A 23569-nucleotide genomic window follows, 5' to 3' on the forward strand; every position below is an offset into this window, starting at 1 on the left:
AAGGTTATGGATATTTCTCGTGGCAATCTTGATTCCAGCTTGTGCTTTATCTGGCCTGGCGTTTCTCATGATGTAACTCTGCATATAAGTGAAATAAGCAGGGTCACAATATGCATCCTTGATGTACTCCTTTCTTGATTTAGATCCAGTCTGTGGTGCCATGTCCAGTTCTAACTGTTGCTTCTTGACCTGCATACAGATTTCTCAGGAGGCAGGTCAGGTGGTCTGGAATACCCATCTCTTTCAGAATTTTCTACAGTTTGTTGTGATCCACACAGTCGAAGGCTTTTGTGTAGTCAATAAGGCAGAAGTAGATGTTTTTCTGGAACTCTCTTGCTTTTTTGATGATCCAGCAGATGTTGGCAATTTGATCTCTGGTTTCTCTGCCTTTTCTAAATCCAGATTGACCATCTGGAAGTTCATGATTCATGTACTGTTGAAGCCTAGCTTGGAGAATTTTGAGCATTACTTTGCTAGCGTGTGAGATGAGTGCAGTTGTGCAGTAGTTTGGACATTCTTTGGCATTACCTTTCTTTGGGATTGGAATGAAAACTGACCTTTTCTAGTCTTGTGAGCACTGCTGAGTTTTCCAAATTTGCTGGTGTATTGAGTGCAGCACTTTAACAGCATCATCTTATAGGACCTGAAATAGCTCAACTGGAATTCTATCACCTCCACTAGCTTTGTCCATAGTGATGCTTCCTAAGGACCACTTGATTTCACACTCTAAGATGTCTGACTCTAGGTGAGTGATCACACCATTGTGATTATCTGGGTCATGAAGATCTGTTTTTGTATAGTTCTTCTGTGTATTCTTGCCACCTCTTCTTAATATCTTCTGCTGCTGTTAGGTCGATTGTGCTCATCTTTGCATGAAAAATTCCCTTGGTATTTCTAATTTTCTTAAAGAGATCTCTAGTCTTTCCCATTCTATTATTTTCCTCTGTTTCTTTGCACTGATCACTGAGGGAGACTTTCTTACCTCTTCTTGCTATTCTTTGAAATTCTGCATTGAAATGGGTATATCTTTCCTTTTCTCCTTTGCCTTTGGCTTCTCTTCTTTTCTCAGCTATATGTAAGGCCTCCTCAGACAACCATTTTGCCTTTTTGCATTTCTTTTTCTTGAGGATGGTCTTGATCACTGCCTCCTGTACAATGTCACGAACCTCCATCCATAATTTTTCAGTCACTCTATCAGATCTAATCCCTTGAATCTGTTTGTCACTTCCACTGTGTAATCATAAGTGATTTGATTTAGGTCATACCTGAATGGTCTAGTGTTTTTTCCTACTTTCTTCAATCTAAATCTGAATTTGGCAGTGAGGAGTTCATGATCTGAGCCACAGTCAGCTCCCGGTCTTGTTTTTGCTGACTGTATAGAGCTTCTCCATCTTTGGGTGGATGTTTGGGTGCTATTATAAAAGATAAAATATAGAATGTCAGAGTATTAACATAAGTATTCAAGTATTTCTCATTCACTTCAGAGTTCAGTGTCAGTGTGTCTGGTCTAAAGATGCCTATTCTCTACCAATGACCAGGGTCATAGGCTCTGTTCAGTCCTGTGGTTTCATATTATCTTAGGCTCCCTTTGACCTCTGTGTAACATTAAGAATGGGGACGGAGGGCTTGGAAATGGTCCTCGTCCCTTCCATTTATGTTCTGCTTATGAAAACTACTCATGTGACCCTCCTTAAATTAAAAGGATGCTCCGAGATGTGATTTATGATTAGGTGGTGAAATTCCTGCAATTCCCTGCAGTTTGTAAGGCAAAGTGCAGACTTCTAGTGGACAGTTATCCACACTGCCTTAGACCCTGCACTGCCCATCAATGCTGGTCTTCAGGAGCCCACCCACCTGCTACAGGGATCAGTCGGTGCTATGAGAACACGTCCTTCAGAAATTGCCAAGTGGTGTGGTGCAGTTAACCATTTAGTTCTGTGCCCTGTACGTGACTGAATAATAATTCTATCAGAAAGTGTTGTTACAGCTCTTGGGAATGCTTTCATATTACTAAAATAATATTAAGGAAATCACTCACTCCAGTCTCAGCATCAAATGATATTTTATGTAACAAAGAACCTCTTCATGCTGTAATTTTCTTTTTTAAATACAGACTTGCAGAATGAATGTGAGATAAATGAGGACTGTCGTGTCTGTAACATACTCCCCTTTGTGCTTGCACTGGTAGATTCTCTTCCCTCTTTGTCTCACTTCCTCTCTTCCCTGGCATCTCAGTTTTCAATTACTCACATATTTTTATTTTAAAATAGCATCTGACCATTATTAACATCAATGATTTTCTTTAAAGAATGTGAGGTACATTTTGTTTAATTTGTGTGCTTTAATTTGGATATGAGCTTTTATAAGTGAGGAAATACAAGCAAGAGAGCCTATAATATCCACATGCCGTTTGTTTTCAATTTATGTGTGTCCATGTAACAGTGTTTCTGAAACTTGAGAGTGTATCAGGATCACCTGGAGGGTTTGTTAGAATGCAGATTTCTGGATCCCTCTGCCAGAGTTTCCTCTGCAGTGAGTCTGGGATGGGACCCACAGATTTCTTTTTCTAGCAAGTTCCCAAGTGATGCTGCTGCTGCTGGCCTAGGGACAGTACTTTGAGAAAAATGATCTTTCTATCAAGTAATACCAAAGAGAGAGGGATAAAGTTATTGAATTTATGCAGTTTCTTGAAGGTTGGAATATTTGATATGTCCCAGCTTTTGTACTAAAAATAATAATAATAATAATGCCAAAAGACATACAGTGCTTAAGACTCAAGTTAATTTAATTCCATAATCATAAGGTAGAACAGTACCAAATTCGGTACATGGAGACTTCTGTACTTAATTTTGACTGACCCACATAGAACAAATGTGATTCATCTGACTTAAAATTGAAAACCCAAATAAGCTAGGTTGGAAAACAAAATATAGTTTTATTATGGGCCTAAAAGGAGACAAATTGGTTATTAGAATGGTAAGAGTGATTGGGCCAAAGCTATAGGTGAGTAAGTTGCTCAGACATTAAGCAAAATAATCAGAAAATTATGCAAATTTTATGAACAAGAAAGCTAGAATATTTTCCGTAAGCATGAGTGCAGGGTCTGAGCTATACAGATTTAAGAATTTTCTCCTAGGCATTTACTTTCTTAAGTAATTCTGAAGACAATTTATTTTTAAGGCTTACTTTCACCTAAGCAAGAAGAAATCTGTTGTACAATAATGCAAAAAGAAAAAGAACTCTATGCTCTGGATGTTCAACACCTCTGTTAAGGATTCATAAGTTATTTGTTTGGAAAAGCATATACCCGGGGACACTGAACCTGGTCCAGGTGGAGCTGGTGGGGAAGAACCTGCCTGTCAACTCAGGAGACGTGAGGTTGGTTGGATCCCTGAGTCAGGAAGGTCCCCTGGAGGAGGGCACGGCGTCCCACTCCAGTATTCTTGTCTGGAGAATCCCATGGACAGAGGAGCCTGGCAGGTTATATTCCATGGGGCTGCAAAGAGTTAGATATGACTGAAGTGACTTAGCATGCATGCTTAGAAGATTATAAAATTCAATTGTTCTATATTCTAGAGAATAGAGTAGTTTAACCTAACATGAAAAACTTGGAATGAAAGAATGAGAATTACATTGGGTTGCTTTTTTAAGTATGGAGCCTGCCTAAAGTCAGCATATAGGACTCGCTTCAAAAGGTGACCAGTGATGACGATCAATATGTGATTCTTCAAGGAGACGATCTGGAACAAAAAGACAATTTACACACCAGGAAAGTAATATTCAAGCAGCCAAGGGCAGTCAGAATATTTCTTCTTTTCTCTTTTCATAAAAAAATGAAAAAAAAATGTAATTATTTTCTCTCAATTATATTTACAAAAGAGGCATTAGCAAGGAAAATATCTTGATTTGAAGGAAGGAAAGGATAGAAAGAAATTCTGCCCCGCCTTTTGCCAGCTTTATTTGGGATCTATTTCATTCTCCTTTGCTGCTTCTTTTATCACCTGACTTAATTTTTCAGAAAAGTTGTCCCAGGAAGGGTTTTTATGGTTGTTTTTCTTGGCACGACTCTGCACTTCCTCTGTGTATTCAGAGTGTCCTGCCTTGAGAATGTGAAGCTCATGCCTCAGCATGGACAGAAACCCAGGGTCCAGTGCCCCTCTGTGCCTAGGGGTCAATTTTCAGGGAGTGACATTGGCACGCTTGCCGTCGACTGTCATCACACAGAGAGGTTGTCCTGGGCCCCCTGCTTCTTTCCTCCTTCCCGATCTTAGTCTTGGGTTTGCCCATTATGGGCTTCCCTGGTGGCTCAGAGATTAAAGCGTCTGCCTGAAATGTGGGAGACCTGGGTTCGATCCCTGGGTTGGGAAGATCCCCTGGAGAAGGAAATGGCAACCCACTCCAATATTCTTGCCTGGAGAATCCCATGGATGGAGGAGCCTGGTGAGCTACAGTCCATGGGGTCGCAAAGAGTTGGACACGACTGAGCGACTTCACTTTGCCCATTCTGCTGTGACTCTGCCCAGTAATGGCCAGCCTGGGAGCTGACCCCAGCATATCTGATCTCCTGAGATGAAATGCTGCATGAATTTGAAGACAAGGATGGGTTGGAAAAAGACAGTATCTTCTATTAATTTTCCTTCTGTCTTGTTTCTACCTGCTGTTCTGAAGCTGTATTTGGAATAAACATTAGGCCTTGTGAAAGAAATTTTACAAAGTATGAGTTCCTTTTTTATGTTATGGAGTACAAATGAGGAGGATATAGGTGTGTTGCTCCAAGCTGAAAAGGTCCAGAAAGTTCATTCACTCAAGCTTCCTTTGAACAAGTAGCCAACTTCCCACCTCCCAATGCTGTCCACATCTTACTCTGGTAATTTAACATTCTATGATTCCTCCTTAAAACATTTTAATGTTTAAGGACCTTTCAGAGTTCATTAAACTTTATGCTTAATAGAATTCCCTCCTTTCCATGTTAGCCACTAAAGTCTGATTCCTATAAATGTGTAAATCCCAATTGTATCTCTCTCTCTACTAAAGCTGTGGTATCTGCCTGTTTTCCCCAAATTCCTGTTGGATAAACGTCATGCAATCACTTGCCTTTTCTTGATCTTTATCCTTGTCTGACCCCTTAATGGTAGTTAAGTCTTTTCTTTCCCCTCTTTCTGCAGGGGTCTCCCCTCAAGAGCTGCAAGTTTTCAGTTTCACAGTCTTCCCTACATCGTCTTTCAAATCTGTCCCACACTCAGTCTTACTATGCTTGCTTTTCACTTACTCCCTTACCATTTATAGAGAAGTAGTAATACCAAAATAATAGGATTTGTGAAAAATACCTAGAAAAGTGATGTTGTTTATAGAAAAGTTTTTTTAAAAAGTCATCTTAATTCACATTTAAAGTTTTGATAAAATTATGAAATGAATTACTTTTATTCACCTTTGGAGTAAAGTTTGTATGTTCTCCCTAGGGATATATTTTTTTAAAGAGGGGAAACCAGAGTAGGTGGTTGAAAATAGAATAAATCTTTACCAAAAAAAAGATGACCTAAAATATAGTGGATATGAACATATTTCTTTTCAGCCCTAAATATGACAAATGGGAACTCTAGTTTGGAAATTAGGTAAGCTAATGTTTTTTTATAATCTTTTTCTCACTAGGAAAAAGAGAAAACTATTTACACACTAGATTAGATGATATATACTCATATAGCTATTTCCAGGAAATAATCAAAATATTTTAACACTGGATTAGGGATGATACAAGATAAAATCAGTGTACAGTGACCAAGAACTCACTGTCTCAAAAAATGCTGGTTTTAGTAGATGTATCATAATAATTCAGCCTGTTTTCAAAAGAAAATTTAAGAATTCCAAAAGTACACAGAATATATCAAAAGCCAAAGACAATAATAAATATGAAAATGTGATTTAAAAATTTGTATGCACGTAATTCAGAATGCTTTTGAGTTTAACATTAATTTCTAAGTTGATTATTTGCAAATGATAGCTGTCTTGGATCATGTTCTCCAAACAGACCCAAATACAAGTGGTAGTGAGCAAGAGCTTTAGTGAGGTAGGGCTTCCCCAAGACAACAGGAAGAGAGAGGGAAACCGGACCGTGAAGGAGCACATGCCGACCCGAGGGGGCCTGGGAATGTGCTCCGCCCCTAGACGAGGTGGTGGGCTGTGATGCCCCCGTCCTCCTGAGCTCTCGCCCCCAGCTGCATTGCGCCCAGGCTCCTCCGAGTCTCTGTGCAAGTGTGCCGAGTGCTCCCAGAGGCCAGCGACAGTCAGGGTCAGTGCTTAAGAGAGAATCATGCAGGCGCTGGGGAATGCTGTCCAGTCAGGAAAGGGGACTGGCAAGCATCAGGGTGGGCATCAATTACGTTTCCTACAGGAAGTTCACTAGGATTTCCTGGTAAGCCAGACATGACCCTGGATTTAGTGAACTTTTTCTGTTATTTACAGTTCTTGATATGAGTAGCTGGCTTCTTTATGTGTGCTTGCGTTAAGCTGATCAACAGTCACATAAAAAGGAGTTTACCTCTGATGAACTTAGAGCACACAGTCAAGGCCTTAGGAATGATGTGTTCACTGACTCAGTGACTATTCTTCTTCTAGGGACAATTTATTAAGCATGTTACTCTTCACTGGACATATCCAGTCCTTATCCCTACACACGAACATTGGAAAGAGCTTTGTTGGCTTCCTTTTGTCTTGCCAGAAAATGAAAAGTGGTCTTAAGAAGGAAGTCTTCTTTGAAAAGAAAATGACAAGTTATTGTATACTTGTCAAATTCAAGTATCTCATTTTAGAAGCGACATTAACTCCTTGCATGTTCAGGGTGTCACGTGAGATTAAGAGGTCACCGAAATGCTAGGGTTGCTGCTTTTCCCACATCCCATACATCCTGATATGTTCTGTTTTCCTTCTGTTTGTTTTAAGATATTGTCTATCTTCACTTTTGATTTTCTCTTTGATTAAACTGTTGTTCAAAAGTGTGTTGCTTAATTTCCAAGAGTCACAGATTTAAAAAAGCTTTAGAATATCCTTCATGAAGCCATAAAAATTTTATTAAATCTTAAAAAAACAGATGTGTGGTTGCCAGAACACTGGGAGAGTCATGGCAAGATAAAAGCAAACTTTTGGACAGAAATATTTGTGATAATGTGTTGGAATGAATAGCTGAGGGAGAGAACATGAGACTATCTGGTTTGATATTATTAATACAGTGTGACTACTAGGGAAAGCAAGGACAAATGACGTTTTTGTATACTTCAGAAAATTTAAAAGTCATCATACATGTCATGACTGTGTGATTGAAAAGAAAAGGGAGTACCTCGATTACCAACCCGGCTACAGGGCTGAATCACAACATCTGGCAATAGGCCAAGCATCTTTAGAAGCTCTCCTTGACTTATCCAGGCTCTAGGGCATGATAAGGAAATCACTGCTTTAATCTGTAATGATACTGATGCTACTGATAAACTCAGTAGTCTGAAGACTTTTCTCAAACAGTCTTATTATCAGTTCTCTCGTTGCTTTTGGGACTCTGATGCAGTTATTTCATATTACATCGATATAGGTAATTTGTCCGGCATTCTACAGAATGTTTTACAAGTTCTAGCCCTGGTCAAGTAGCCTTCTCTATGGACAGCTGTTGTCTCCATTTAATATCTAGGACAGAGGTTCTCAAACTCTGACTGCTTCTGAATCATCCCAAAGCTTAATTAAAATACAGATTTCTGGGCCCCACCCCAGAGGTTCAGATTCAGTAGGTCTAGCGTAGGGCCTGAGAATTTGCATTTTGCACATATTCCAAGGTGATGTTGTTGCTGATCTGACTGGTCCAGGAACTGCATTTTAAGACCTACTTGTTTAGGGAAATGAAAGAGTTTAGGTCATGGAAGCAGATAAACGGTATGCTCAGATATTCTAGTAGGGTAGGAGTAAGAGACTAGAAGCAGGTTGAACTGCAGATAAAAAGCTTGGCTGGCTGTTCAGCCACAGGGAAATAGGTGTAGACCAGAGACAACACGTTAGATGATTTAAGGGGAAAATCTGACTATGTTTAAATTATCTGGACTTTTCAAGTGGAAACAGCTTGTTTGCCTGATTAATCTATATCATTTCCATATTTCTTTGCATGTCTAAGAGACATTTTATGGAGATTGGATTTTATGCTCACCTAAATATCCATAAAGATAGTTTTCTACATTTATGAAACTATTTGCCAAATGATAAATGCTGTTTCTAGTTCATCTGATTAGCCTGAAATTAGGACTTTTGCTGAGAAAGGGCATAATAGAAAAATTTGACAATGCAATATTTATCACCATAATACAATTTTTAAAGAACCCTGAGTCTTTAGCAAATGCAATATGATTATTTGTCCATAAAAGTGCCATGAATCCCTCCTTGGGATGCCTGTTAATAGATATGAGCTAGGAAAATAAAACATATTTTCATAAACTTTCATTATACTCCTGAATATATCTCTAGTATATGTATAGATTTTCCTTGTTGATTATAGTCTTCTTCTCAGTTTTAAAAATAATAATCTAATAAGTTTAAAGTAAATCCAGTTACTATCCATATAAGTCTCTCCAGTTTTTCATTCATCATTTTAAAAAATTGCTAAAATATATTTTCTGATATTATATGCTCTAGATCTCTTTTCTCCCATAGTCTTACATGTGTGGAGTTATAAATGTGTCATTATAAACATGTATGCTGTTAGAATTAAGTTTTATTAATGTTATATCTTAATAAAAGGTTTGGTGCTATGGATGTAATTTTATGTTCAGTTGCATTAACTTTCAACTTAAGCAGCTTTTTTATTATTAGATGAATATATAAAAGTTTTTCAGAGAGTTGAAGAAGGAAGTTAGAAGGAGGAAATTTAACTGTTGCATAACAAGGGGCTGAACTATTTTTCCGGTTATGTACAAAGGAAAGTTAAGTAGGTATTTGCTAATATACTTCACATACTGTGACCCAGTTTCACAGCCTCTTTAAACTTCTGTTACGTTAAAGACATTTATCATGATTCCTTTTTTTTGTACATGAATAAAGACACATGTTCGTTTTCTACTTGTATTATTCTGTTAATATTCCTGCTATTTTTTTAATACTGAAAAAGATTTCTTTAGTGAAAAAAAAATAGATCTGGGGGAAAATGAATTCTTTTCCTATCCTGTATTCAGTCTCCGTGATCTTTGGCAATGGATATATTTTTCTCTGGAACTCAGTTTCCTCACCTATGATCTCCTCCAGTACCAAAAGTCTATGGTTACATTACAGACAATGTTTCCTGTTGGATGTATTAGAAAAGATGACAACTTTGCAGTGATTTTTATGCTGGGGAGAGTGCCAAAATATGTAAAGTCATTTCCATTTTAATTAAATGCCTTAGAACATGGAAACAATGGGATAGTGATTTAGTTACCCACTGCTGCATAGCAAATGACCACAAACTTAGTGGCTTGAAGTAACTCACATTTATTAATATTATCTCAAAGTTTCAAGTGGGTCAGGGTCTCATCTGCTTAGTCTCACAGGCTGCAATGAAAGTGTCTACTGGGCTGTGTTTCCATTTGGAGCTAGAGTTCCTTTATCAGACTCATTCATGTTGTTGCCACAGCTGACAAAGTTCTGTGGTTCTTTGTCACCATAGGACTGATGCCCTTAGCTCTTAGAGGCCTTCCCTTTCCAGAGACAATACACAACAGAGCCAGCACATGAGCATCTCTACAGCTTCGAGTCTATCACTGCCGGTCACTTCTGAAGGACTCACCCAGGATGTCTTTGTTTTAGTTAAATTTAAGTTATCTGTTCAGAGATTTCATGACACCTGCAAGATTCCTTCACATTTGCCACATAAGGTAACATAATTTTGGGAGGGAAGAATAGCCTTTGCTGTATTCTGTTATCTTGAAGCAAGTTGTAAGTCCTGACCACAGTCAGTGGGAGAGGTTTCCACAGAGGCATAGATGTCAGGGGCAGGAGTCCTGGTGGTCAGCTTGGAATTCAGCTTGCTAAAGGTGGGCAGAAAGTTGAGATTCGTGATGCACTTATTCAATGGATGATCAGTAGTCATTGAAGGTCTCTGTTAATTCTCCCATCTTCAAAGTAGAGGAACATGATGCTAATGTTATAGTTGTGCAATCAATACCAATGAGATAATATGTACAAATTATCTTGCAATTCTTGGCACATTGTCAGTTCTCTATTACTAGTTAAAATTATTATTATTGTTGTCATATTAATTATACTACTTTATTTTGGTTCCTTTTGTCTCATTCAATAATTTTTCAGTTTTATTTAATTGGCTAAAAGCTATGTCAGTACTTATAACACAGTTCATAAGACATGCTAGTTCTCATGTTCTCCATTTCAAATATTAATTTTATTTTGCATTTAACTGTGACACTGAAAGTAAGACACCTTTCCAAGTTGACTCAGTGTTTAATGAAATATCTCGAGCACTAGATTTTCATTTTTGTTTGTTTCTTGTTTGCTTTCTGTGCTTTTCTTCTGGGGTCCTTTCCCTTTCACTCAGCATGGCAACTATTGCCAGCATAAGAATTTATATGGATGCAGGAGTCCCTGCTAGCTAAGTGGAGATCTCAGTTTAATATCTCAGTAGATTAAACAGCAGCCCACTGAGAAAGATATTGATAGCATTGGCATCTCTGACACACAAGGATTTAAGGAACAGGCATCCGTAGTAACTGACTTAATAGTACACAGATTATGAATGGTAATTCCAAGAGACAACTTCAGTGTTCTGCCTTCTAGTCCTATGAAATTTGCACGATATTAAATGAAGAATTTTTTAAATAAAGAAATCCAGATGTATAGTCTTTCTCTTTCCTCTTCTGTGGCTGGTATTGGTGACCTAGGCATCTCATTTCCTTGTGTGTTTCCTACTGAGGCTCCATTGCAGACTGTGGGGGGAAAGACAACTGAGGCTGGGGAGCAAAGAAAATGAGAGACCAGGTGAAGGTGGGTGCAGGGGATTGTTTTGAGAGGTATACTAAACAGATTTTCACTCTCTCAGGGGTGAAATCAAGTTAAAGAACACAGAGTCTATTTTATCTGCTTCTCTTTAAATTAAAACAGTTAAATGATGCTCAAGTTGCTTAATTTAAACATTGGACATTTTAGGGGGTTGGCAGCCAATAAAACATATTAATGTCTTCTACTTTTGGTAAATCGAGGTTGAACAACTTAATGAATATAACACATGGGCAAGTATACATACCCAGCCATTAATATCTTCCCTGTGTAATGTTTATGACTGTAATTGCTGCTCCGATTATATATTGTGTGAACTTGAAGCACATTGTTGTGTTGGATGACTAATAGAATTTGGTGGCAATGCATAGAAATTGGTATTCTGGAAGAGGGCTGAGTTTTAAATTGCATTCTCTTCTGAGTTTGCAGTGCATTTCATGACTCATCTACCTCACAGTGTGTTGATGGCTGATGAATTGAAGTCTTTTTGCTGAATAGTAAACATCAGAGACAGTTTGGTCTTCTCCTAGCTTTCCTGACTCAGTTTTCTCATCACTAATTCAAAGTATCAAAAATAAATCATTGATTACTGTTAATTGACTTTTGTCCATACTGACCTAGAGAGAAGGCACATTTGTCAGTACATCAGTGTATGTACTGGGGGTGCTAGGAATGTGGTCTCTAAGCTCTGCAGGGGCCATTGTGTGCCTTGGAAATAAAAAGGGGTCTGTTCATTCTTCATTGACTGTTCCAGGTAGATCATAGGCCTTTGGGCACCCCAACCCTCTTTCCTTGTTGGGTGGGCTTAGAGGTGAGAGAGAAGGACACATTTTCCTCTTTTACTTTGCTAAATGTCTTTAATGTTACAAAGTGTAACACAAAAGTTGTATAGTGTAGCTATTTTCATCAAAAATCAATGATTGCTTAACTTTACAACAGGGACATTTATTCTATGGAGTAAAATCTAATGGTAAGGACACATTAGAATAAGAGATAGTGGCTTTTGTCATTCAATAATTTATCTTCAATAAATAAAATCTGAGCTAAGTGATTCACCATTAGTCACACTTTTGCTTTTAATAGATGTAAATTTTTATTTGCCCATTCCATATATAAAGAAGTGACCATTTTAAATTTTTCCTGCAACATAATATAACATATAATGCATAGTTTTATCTCTCATGTTCACCTAAAAAGCCTTATAATAGCAATTCTGTGAATTAGTACATCAGCATTTTCCGTTATGGTCCATGGAACAGCATCACAGGAGCACATGTCAGAGATGTGGATTCTTAGGTGCACCCAAGTCCTGCTGAACTGGAGATGCAGGTGAATGGTGCTCAACCGGTCTACGTTTTACACGTGTTCTAGGTGACTCCAGTGCCGTCTTTGAGAACCACTGATGTAGAAAGTATTATCATACTCGTTGTATAGATGATACAGTTGATGCTCACTGTGGTCTGATGATTGCACAAATACATGACTAGTTCATTTGAGGGCCCTTCCTCAAACCCAGGTATTAAAAATCATGGGGCCTCTGTTTCTTAAAGAAAATAATAAAGAAATAGTGAATTCCATAGGCCTGGAAAACAGTCACTCTTAAATGAATTGAGAAAGGGGCCATTTCCTTGCTTTCTCATCATGAAAGTGGGTTGTTAAAACTATTAACACTAGAAAATTAACCTAGAAAGAGTTTCAATGACACAAGTAACATTTTTGCAGTCCCTCCATTGTATTCCTCATTTTCTTTTAAGTGGAGTGCAAATAGGATGTAGTTAAATCCCAGAGGGGTGGCTGTTGCATGTTAATAGAAGTGGGAGACTATTTTAATCATGTCTTCCTAGCCCAGTGAGTCTGTGGATAGATTTCCAACAGGGTCTTTCACACACATCATTGCCCATGCTCAGAGTGCCCTGTGGTGGTTTTCTTGCACACACAATTTTACACACGCTGCAAAGAAGTTTCTTAGTTGCTGTGGGATCAAAATGAATGTTAACTACCCCTCTGTGACTTGGGAAGTGAATGTTTCCTCTTGAGCTGAAAGCAAAAAACAGTGTTCATTATCTGTAATAGAAAAGTCTATAGAATGATGCCTGCTAAGCTCTATTTCTTTGTGAACTCAATTTGGGCTTTGTGTGTAAAACAAATAAGTAAAGTTTAAGTCTATTGTTTATTCAACCAGGAGGAATTTCCTTGAATAGAAGATGTTTGGGTGCAATTAGGGTGTGATTTTTATTCTGCATATATATAAAACATGATGCTACATTTATGGGAAAAAAAAAAAGCTTGAAAAACATGTCAGTATTTCATGAGTAATTACAAAGAGAACATGCAGGTAACAGCTGTTAAGTTTGGAAGTGATTGGTAAGTCTTCACGCACTTCTGCTGTGTGTCCAGAGTGACTTGTTTTCTGCTCAGGACTCCTGCCTCTTTGCCTTTGCAACTGCTGTTTCCTCTCCCTGGAGCCCTCCCCACAAAACGCAGAATTATAAGGCTGGCAAACTCCTTTTCATCCTTACGTGTTGGCTGAAAAGACGCCATAGCCCTTTGTGGTCCACCGTCTGCAGTGCACTTTGAAATGTCTTCTTTAGAGTGTAACCATTAGCTTTGTGCATGAGTGTCTCTTTATGTTTTGAGGTGTCATTCCTCAGTATCTAGTCTGTACCTGACACATTGCAGGATTCAATAAATAATGCTTCCATGAATTAATGGTGGGCGTTTCCAAATGGATAAAGTCTTCAAACCAGCATCTCCTCTATGCACTGTCATTTTGCCCAAACTTCTGAGTCCCAGTGAGGAAGCTGGAATCCCTAGAGCTGTCAATGCCTTATCTCTTTACTTTAGTCAGTTTTACTTCCTATCATCAGTTCAGTTCAGTTCAGTCCCTCAGTCGTGTCTAACTCTTTGCGACCCCATGGACTACAGCACGCCAGGCTTCCCTGTCCATCACCAACTCTCAGAGCTTGCTCAAACTCAGATCCATCAAGTCGGTGACGCCATCCACCCATTCTCACCCTCTGTCGTCTTTATTCCTAACACCTTGACCTTCGTCTGGTCTCTGTGTCTCAGCACTTCACTCAGTTCTTGTCTTTTAGATTAAGTTTCTTCAAGCTAGGTTCTCTTCCTGTTTCTCCTCTTTCAGTAAATGTTTTGGCTGCTGTTATCATGAAGATGAAGAAACCTGGGCCAGATGCCCCACCTCCTGTCTCCTGAATCCTCTGTATGCCTTTGCCTGGGTGAAGTCTTAAGTCCCGCATTTGAGAGATGTTGGTTCCTAACTCTCACCAGGTGACCTTTGATACTGTGGATGGTGCATCCTTGAGGGAAGCATGATGCCCACTACTCCGTCCTGCAAGATCCTTGCACACACCACAGTTTGGCAGGGTCTCCACAGAGTCACGCATAGTAATAGGTTAAGGAATTCACTAAAATGGGGGAAGGCAAATTGCGAAGGCCAGTGTGAACGAAAGCAGAAAAGACATTGTTTGCTGTGCTCCCTTCTGCTTGCGCTGAGCTGTGCAGGGCCCAGGGTTCTGTTGGACCTGCTGTGGGGTTTGCACCCCAGTGTAGAGACTCCATCACATCTTTGACCCTTATTGTCTTGCAATCATGAAATCAACCTTAGACTCAGGAAAATAATCAGACCATTTTGCACCAAACGTTTGGAGTCGGGGGCGGCTGTTTGAAGGGATTGGCTGGGAACCTCAGATGCTGGTCCTCGTAAAAGTTGGGACCTATGAGAAATTACCGCCCCTCCTGTGAGGGTGTAGCACCTCCCGCCGGGAGAAGGGGCTTGGAGGAGCCATCCCAAAGGCTCCTTGTCTAGCACACGGCTTGTATGTCTCTGCTTACTGCACCAGTCTCCTCTGGCTGGTGGCAGAGTGCTCTGTGTAACTCGGAGATGTGCATGTCCCAGATTCCATGGCTCAGTGTCCCTAGCCAGACTTTTAGGGTTTCTATCCATTTACTCAAGTCCATTTCTGGTCTTCTCGCTCCCTTTTCCTCATATGTTTCTTCATATGCTCTTCATTCCCACAGTGGAATTCTGCATGCTGCCTGTGTGCGCCCCCTTCCTGCACTGCCATTGTGCCTTCCCTTGGGCTTTTCCTCACTCACTCTATTTTTTTTTTAATTAATTATTTTTTTTAATTGAAGGATGATTGCTTTACGGAATTTTGCTGTTTGCTGTCAAACCTCAACATGAATCGGCCGTAGGTGTACACAGATCCTCTCCCATCCCTCTCTCCCTCCTTTGCGTCTCTCTCTCCCACCTGCTTCCCACGCACTGTCCTCCTTCTCCCAGCAACTAAGGGTCACAAAGACCTCAAGGCTCTGCTCAAACCTCTGGCCCTCTCTTGGCTGGATGTTTGCCATGTGGGCCTCCAGCTGGGGAGGCCTTTATCTCCTCACTTCCCTTCTCCAGTCTCAGTGACTCCTCACAGAATTTTTTTTCTGAGCCTCTAGGGGAAAAGTAATCTTTTCTTTTTAACCCCCCTCCATCATAGCAGTTAACTTTAAAGTTGGCCTTAACACACTCTCCCTTGTCTTACGCGTATATATATTTACTTTGCAAGTCCATTCAGAGAAGCTGCCATGTCTTATGTGTCTTGTATCCTGGAGTAACTTGAATATTATAGTCATTCAATAATATATAATGAATAAATGAAAACATAGGCCCAAGGGGTGTGTGCAAAAGGCTTGGTGTGCAGGTATGGGAGGCATACCCATCTCTTTAGCTTGGCCACATGGGCTGGGTATGATGTGAGCTTGGGGTGGTACCTCCTCCCGCCCCCAACCCTAACCCCTCACTCCACTCACAAATCCTCAAAACACTCAGAGTGACTCTCAGGAATATATTTCAACAAGGGAACAGGAAGGCCTGACTCATCATGACTTAGGAATGGCTTATAGGATAAACTGGGGACCCAAACCATTGTACTTTCAAAATGTATTATGATATATGAAGCTGAGAACTAGCAGGTAGCTGTCTTTTCGTTTCCATTCCCATTCCATTGACAGGCAGTGCATGTAAGAGGAGAAAAATATCCCAACTGCAGGGAAATTTTCAGGCAAGTCTCAAGATAATATTATTTTTAAAGTGATGTCAATGCTATGAAACAAAAGGAAAAAGATCTGTGTGGATGCTTAACGATCTCACACTTTTGCCTTCCAGGAGACGGAGCTGTTAGATCTCAGCCTTGTCAAAGACGCCAGATGTGGGAAACATGCCAAGGCGCCCAAGGTAGGAAGTGGAGCGTGCTGTACACACCAGATGCTGCCTTGATTATTTAGCTGTGTCATGGTATCAATTAATTGCCCCAATTAAAACTTTGTCTGTTGTAGATGTTGTAAAATGCAATAAAACAGCCAGTCCTTCCAGAAGCCAGTATGTCCAAACAGTACCATTTTTGATAAAAGATGGAAGCAATGAGCAAATATAGAATCAGTGGACATAGGACTTGCTTTATGCGCTTGTTTTTTTTTTTTTTTTTGAAAAAAATATTATACAAAAGTTACTGGGTAATTGTAAAAACTCAAAATGTGCTTTAAAGTATTTGAAAAATTCCCTGAGCCTTATAAGCATACGTGAACCCACCTTTTAGACAGATAAACAGGATCTTTTAGCTCAAACATTTTGCAGTTGGAGTCATTTCATCCCTGAAGCCAGAGTGTCAAATCTTTTTGCAAATGTTCCAGTGAACACCCACAGACATTGGGATCAGTTATGTGGAATGTCAACTTACTTGGGTTTGAAAAGCTTACTGAAGACGTATCTAAAGCAATGTTTGAAATTTATTTAGTTTTGGAAGATTGTTTTAAAATGTTGAATATAGGACTTCCCTGGTGGTCCAGTGGTTGAGACTCCATGCTTCCACTGAAGTGGGTGCAGGCTTGATCCCTGGTCAGGGAACCAAGACTCTGCATGCCATGCGGTGTGGCCCAAAAAAATGTTGAATAAAACATTATGTATATTTTTAAATTTTAGACTATCTGGTAGGGTATAATAGCAGGATATATTGACTTGTTATCAAACTGGGAAACTACACTTTAGTGTATTTAAATTTTAATACTTTAAGGACTTCTTCTGTAGCACAGAGAGAATGTTGGCAAATAGGGATGTACGGGTGCCATTCAGGGACTTGCCTCCTCCCATAATTGATATAAAACCAGCGATTTTCTATTTGAGTATCTACCTGCAATTTTTGTTTTATTCCTTAAAAGTCAAAACACATACTTTGACATCAAAAATTATCTGTTGCTGTGGAGATGCAGTGAGGAAAGTCACCTAGTGATTGTCTTCAGATACCTAACAGTGTGATAGTTGCTGGCAAATTTTGTCATAGAGCAAACAGCCAAATACTGCTTTTATTGCTGAAGAGGTTAAAATGACCTACAGGAAAATGTGGTAAATGAAAAGAAAGAAAAATCAGAATTGTTTTCAGAAAGGTTTCTGTGTTTCACCTGAAAATGGTCCATTATTTGCATCAATCACTTAGAAATATGCCTGCAATGCAGAAGACCTGGGTTCGATCCCTGGGTTGGGAAGATCCTCTGGAAAAGGGAAACGCTATCATGCACTCCAGTATTCTGGCCTGGAGAATCCCATGGACTATACAGTCCATGGGGTCGCATAGAGTCGGACACGACTGAGCAACTTTCACTCACTCACTCACTCACTTAGGAATACAATGGTATTTCAGTAGTTTGGTCTTTTATTTTTGTATCAAGCTTATTGTCTTTAATGTTTTGTTGATGATTCAGAATTGTTCAGTTTTCAGGGTAGACATTTTATTCTTCTCTCAAGATTTTAGACAGGTTTCACATAAGCCTGTTAGTTCCAAGAACTATACTGATAACAATTACAAATGTTATCTTTTAATACAAATTCATTGACCTAATTTGATGTTTCATGGTCATTATTGGCTAAAGTCAGTTGCCTACCCTCTATTGGACCCTTCTTGTTTCCAAGCTTTGGAAGTTCAAGTCAGTTCCTCTGGCACACAGAGACCTTCCTTTAGGTTTGACGCTCTTACTGCAGCCCACAGCCTACTTAATTTAAGTATTTCGTATACGGACACAGTGTGATAAATGTCTACTGCATGTTGAGAAATGAACGGCACTCAGGTATGTGTTCTGCTTGGTTGATGATCCTAAAATGCTACCCTTCATGACAGATTTCAACCTCAGAGTACTCTGGCTTTTAATGTTTCTTCAGCCTAGGTTTGTGTTCTCTAATTTTTTAATCCACATTCTTGATTTTTTTTTACTTTACATTCCTTGCTGGTGTTCAAGCATCTCCACATACTTCAATGTTTTCAAAGCCAGTTTCTCTGCCTGTTGTTGTGGTTGTTCAGTTACTCAGTTGTGTCCAACTCTTTGCGACCACACGGACTGTAGCATGCCAGGCTTCCCTATCCTTCACCATCTCTGGAAGCTTGCTCAAATTCATATCCATTGAGACAATGCTGCCATCCAACCATCTCATCCTCTGTCATTCCCTTCTCCTCCTGCCTTCAATCTTTCCCACAATCAGAGCCTTTTCTCATGAGTCGGCTCTTTGCTTCAGATGCCCGAGTACTGGAGCTTCGGCATCAGTCCTTCCAATGAATATTCAGGACTGATTTCCCTTAGGATTGACTGGTTTGATCTCCTTGCAGTCCAAGGGACTCTCAGGAGTCTTATCCAGCACCACAGTTCAAAAGCATCAGTTCTTAGGCACTTAGCCTTCTTTATGGTCCAACTCTCACATTCATATATGACTACTGGAAAAACCATAGCTTTGACTATACAGACTTTTGTTGGCAAAGTAATGTTTCTGTTTTTTAATATGCTATCTAGGTTGGTCATAGCTTTTCTTCCAAGGAGAAAGTCTTTTAATTTCATGGCTGCAGTCACCATCTGCAGTGATTTTGAAGCCCAAGAAAATAAAGTCTGTCACTGTTTCCATTCTTTCTCCATCTATTTACCAGGAAGTGATGGGACTGGATGCCATAATCTTCATTTTTTGAATGTTGAATTTGAGACAAACTTTCACTCTCCTCTTTCTCCTTCATCAAGAGGCTCTTTAGTTCTTCTTCACTTTCTGCCATAAGGGTGGTGTCACCTGGATATCTGAGGTTATTGATATTTCTCCCAGAAATCTTGATTAAAACTTGTGCTTCATCCAACCTGGCATTTCACATGATGTACTCTGCATATAAGTTAAATAAGCAGGGTGACAATATACAGCCTTGACATACTCTTTTCCCAATTTTGAAACAGTCCATTCTTGCATATCTGGTTCTAACACTTCCTTTTTGAACTACATACAAGTTTCTCAGGATGCAGATAAGGTGGTCTGGTATTCCCATCTCTTGAAGAATTTTCCACAATTTGTTGTGATCCACACAGTCAAAGGCTTTAGCATAGTCAATGAAAGAGAAGTAGATGTTTTTCTGAAATTCTCTTGCTTTTTCAGTAATACAATGGATGTTGGCAATTTGCTCTCTGGTTCCTCTGCCTTTTCTAAATCCAGCTTGAACATCTGGAATTTCATGGATCACATACTGTTGAAGCCTGGCTTGGAGAATTTTGAGCATTACTTTGCTAGTGTGTGAGATGAGTGCAACTGTGCAGTAGTTTGAGCATTCTTTGGCATTGCCTTTCTTAGGGATTGGAATGAAAACTGAACTTTTCCAGTCCTGTGGCCACTGCTGAGTTTTCCAAATTTGCTAGCATGTTGAGTGCAGCAACTTAACAGAATCATCTTTTAGGATTTTAAGTAGCTCAACTGGAATTCCATCACCTCCACTGGCTTTGTTCTTAGTGATGCTTTCTAAGGCACACTTGACTTCACCTTCCAGGATGTTGGGCTTTAAATGAGTGATCAGACCATCATGGTTATCTGGGTCATCAAGATCTTTTAATAATTCTTCTGTGTATTCTTGCCACCACTTCTTAATAGCTTCTGCTTCTGTTAGGTCCATACCATTTCTGTCCTTTCTGGTGCCCATCTTTGCATGAAATATTCCCTTGGTATCTCTAATTTTCTTGAAGAGATCTCTAGTCTTTCCCATTCTTTGTTTTCCTCTATTTCTTTGCACTGATCACTGAGGAAGTCTTTCTTAGCTCTTCTTGCTATTCTTTGGAACTCTGCATTCAAATGGATATATCTTTCCTTTTTTCCTTTGCCTTTCACTTCTCTTCTTTTCTCAGCTCTTTGTAAGGCCTCCTCAGACAACCATTTTGTCTTTTCCCATTTCTTTTTCTTGGGGATGGTTTTGATCACCACCTACTGTACAGTGTTACAAACCTCCGTCCGTAGTTCTTCAGGCTCTCTGTCTATCAGATCTAGTCCCTTAAATCTATTTCTCACTTCCACTGTATAGTCATAAGGGATTTGATTTAGGTCATACCTGATGGTCTGGTGGTTTTCCCTACTTTCTTCAACTGAACTCTGAATTTTACAGTAAGGAGTTCATGATCTGAGCCACAGTCAGCTCCTAGTCTTGTTTTGCTGACTGTATAGTGCTCCGCATCTTTGGCTGTAAAGAACATAATTAATGTGATTTCAGTATTGACCTTCTCGTGACGTGCTTGTTAGAGTCATCTCTTGTGTTCTTGGAAGAGGGTGTTTGCTATGACCAATGCATTCTCTTGGCAAAACTTTGTCAGCCATCCCCTGCTTCATTCTGTACTCCAAGGCCAAACTTGCCTGTTACTCCAGGTATCTCTTGACTTCATACTTTTGCATTCCAATCCCCTGTGATGAAAAGGACATTTTCATAGACCCGTTCAACTTCAGCTTCTTCAGCATTAGTGGTTGGGGCATAGACTTGGATTACTCTGATACTGAATGGTTTGCCTTGGAAAGGAACTGAGATCATTCTGTCATTTTTTAGATTGTACCCAAGTACTGCATTTCAGATTCTTTGTGACTCCATTTCTTCTAAAGGATTCTTGCCCACAGTAATAGATATAACGATCACCTGAGTTAAATTACCCATTCCAGTCCATTTTAGTTTGCTAAAATGTCAGTGTTCACCCTTGTCGTCTCCTATTTGACCACTTCCAATTTGCCTTGATTCATGGACCTAACATTCCAGGTTCCTGTGCAATATTGCTCTTTACAACCTCGGAATTTACCTTCACCACCAGCACATCCACAACTGAACATTGTTTCTTAGACACTAGATAATAATAATAAAATAAATACTTCATATCATCGTTGTAAGGGTTAAATCAAATAATTCATTAGCAAACCACTAGCAGCAGAGAAGTTCTCAAATTTAAGTGCTTATAGAATTCCTGGGGAGTTTTAAAAAATGCTGATCCTTGTTTTCTACTCCCAGAGATGCTACAAGATTCTAGTTAATATATGTAGTGTGGACATTGGGTTTTGTTTTGTTTTCTTTAATTAAAAAAATTTTTTTAAATTTTTTTCATTTAGTTTTATTAGTTGGAGGCTAATTACTTTACAATATTGTAGTGGGTTTTGCCATACACTGACATGAGTCAGCCATGGATTTACATGTGTTCCCCATCCCGATCCCCCCTCCCGCCTACCTCCCCATCCCATCCCTCTGGGTCTTCCCAGTGCACCAGCCCCGAGCACTTGTCTCATGCATGCAACCTGGGCTGGTGATCTGTTTCACCCTTGATAGTATACTTGTTTCAATGCTATTCTCTCAGAACATCCCACCCTCGCCTTCTCCCACAGAGTCCCAAAGTCTGTTCTGTAAATCTGTGTCTCTTTTTCTGTTTTGCATATTGGGATATTGTTACCATCTTTTAAAATTCCATATATATGTGTTAGTATACTGTAATGGTCTTTATCTTTCTGGCTTACTTCACTCTGTATAATGGGCTCCAGTTTCATCCATCTCATTAGAACTGATTCAAATGAATTCTTTTTAATGGCTGAGTAATATTCCATTGTGTATATGTACAAGAGTTTCGTTATCCATTCATCCGCTGATGGGCATCTAGGTTGCTTCCATGTCCTGGCTGTTATAAACAGTGCTGCGATGAACATTGGGGTGCACGTGTCTGTTTCAGATCTGGTTTCCTCGGTGTGTATGCCCAGGAGTGGGATTGCTGGGTCATATGGCAGTTCTAATTCCAGTTTTTTAAGGAATCTCCACACTGTTCTCCATAATGGCTGTACTAGTTTGCATTCCCACCAACAGTGTAAGAGGGTTCCCTTTTCTCCACACCCTCTCCAGCATTTATTGCTTGTAGACTTTTGGATAGCAGCCATCCTGACTGGCGTGTAATGGTACCTCATTGTGGTTTTGATTTGCATTTCTCTGATAATGAGTGATGTCGAGCATCTTTTCATGTGTTTGTTAGCCATCTGTATGTCTTCTTTGGAGAAATGTCTGTTTAGTTCTTTGGCCCATTTTTTGATTGGGTCATTTATTTTTCTGGAATTGAGCTACATGAGTTGCTTGTATATTTTCGAGATTAATCCTTTGTCTGTTGCTTCGTTTGCTATTATTTTCTCCCAACCTGAGGGCTGTCTTTTCACCTTGCTTATAGTTTTCTTTGTAGTGCAAAACCTTTTAAGTTTCATTAGGTCCCATTTGTTTAGTTTTGCTTTTATTTCCAGTATTCTGGGAGGTGGGTCATAGAGGATCTTGCTGTGATTTATGTCGGAGAGTGTTTTGCCTATGTTCTCCTCTAGGAGTTTTATAGTTTCTGGTCTGACATTTAGATCTTTAATCCATTTTGAGTTTATTTTTGTGTATGGTGTTAGAAAGTGTTCTAGTTTCATTCTTTTACAAGTGGTTGACCAGTTTTCCCAGCACCACTTGTTAAAGAGGTTGTCTTTTTTCCATTGTGTATCCTTGCCTCCTTTTTTGAAGATAAGGTGTCCATAGGTACGTGGATTTATCTCTGGGCTTTCTATTCTGTTCCATTGATCTATATTTCTGTCTTTGTGCCAGTACCACACTGTCTTGATGACTGTGGCTTTGTAGTATAGTCTGAAGTCAGGCAGGTTGATTCCTCCAGTTCCATTCTTCTTTCTCAAGATTGCTTTGGCTATTCGAGGTTTTTTGTATTTCCATACGAATTGTGAAATTATTTGTTCTAGTTCTGTGAAAAATACCGTTGGTAGCTTAACAGGGATTGCATTGAATCTATAGATTGCTTTGGGTAGTATAGCCATTTTGACAATATTGATTCTTCCAATCCATGAACACGGTATATTTCTCCATCTGTTTGTGTCCTCTTTGATTTCTTTCATCAGTGTTTTATAGTTTTCTATGTATAGGTCCTTTGTTTCTTTAGGTAGATATACTCCTAAGTATTTTATTCTTTTTGTTGCAATGGTGAATGGTATTGTTTCCTTAGTTCCTCTTGCTGTTTTCTCATTGTCAGTGAATAGGAATGCAAGGGATTTCTGTGTGTTAATTTTATATCCTGCAACATTACTGTATTCATTGACTAGCTGTAGTAATTTTCTGGTAGAGTCTTTAGGGTTTTCTATGTAGAGGATCATGTCATCTGCAAACAGTGAGAGTTTCACTTCTTCTTTTCCTATCTGGATTCCTTTTACTTCTTTTTCTGCTCTGAT

At 39.3% G+C, this 23569-nt stretch overlaps 1 protein-coding gene across 2 annotated transcripts in view; it reads left to right on the top strand.

Moving 5' to 3' along the window:
* Nucleotides 1-23569, top strand: part of PLCB1 (phospholipase C beta 1) — an 854892-nt gene that overhangs the window by 251949 nt on the left and 579374 nt on the right. For both annotated transcript variants that reach the window (XM_043883527.1, XM_043883528.1), the window contains exon 3: nt 16184-16252. In XM_043883527.1, coding sequence (XP_043739462.1) covers nt 16184-16252 — 69 coding nt within the window. The remainder of the gene's footprint in view (nt 1-16183; nt 16253-23569) is intronic.

This window comes from Cervus elaphus, chromosome 23 (genome assembly GCF_910594005.1).
Source record: "Cervus elaphus chromosome 23, mCerEla1.1, whole genome shotgun sequence".
NCBI classification, from domain to species: Eukaryota; Metazoa; Chordata; class Mammalia; order Artiodactyla; family Cervidae; genus Cervus; species Cervus elaphus.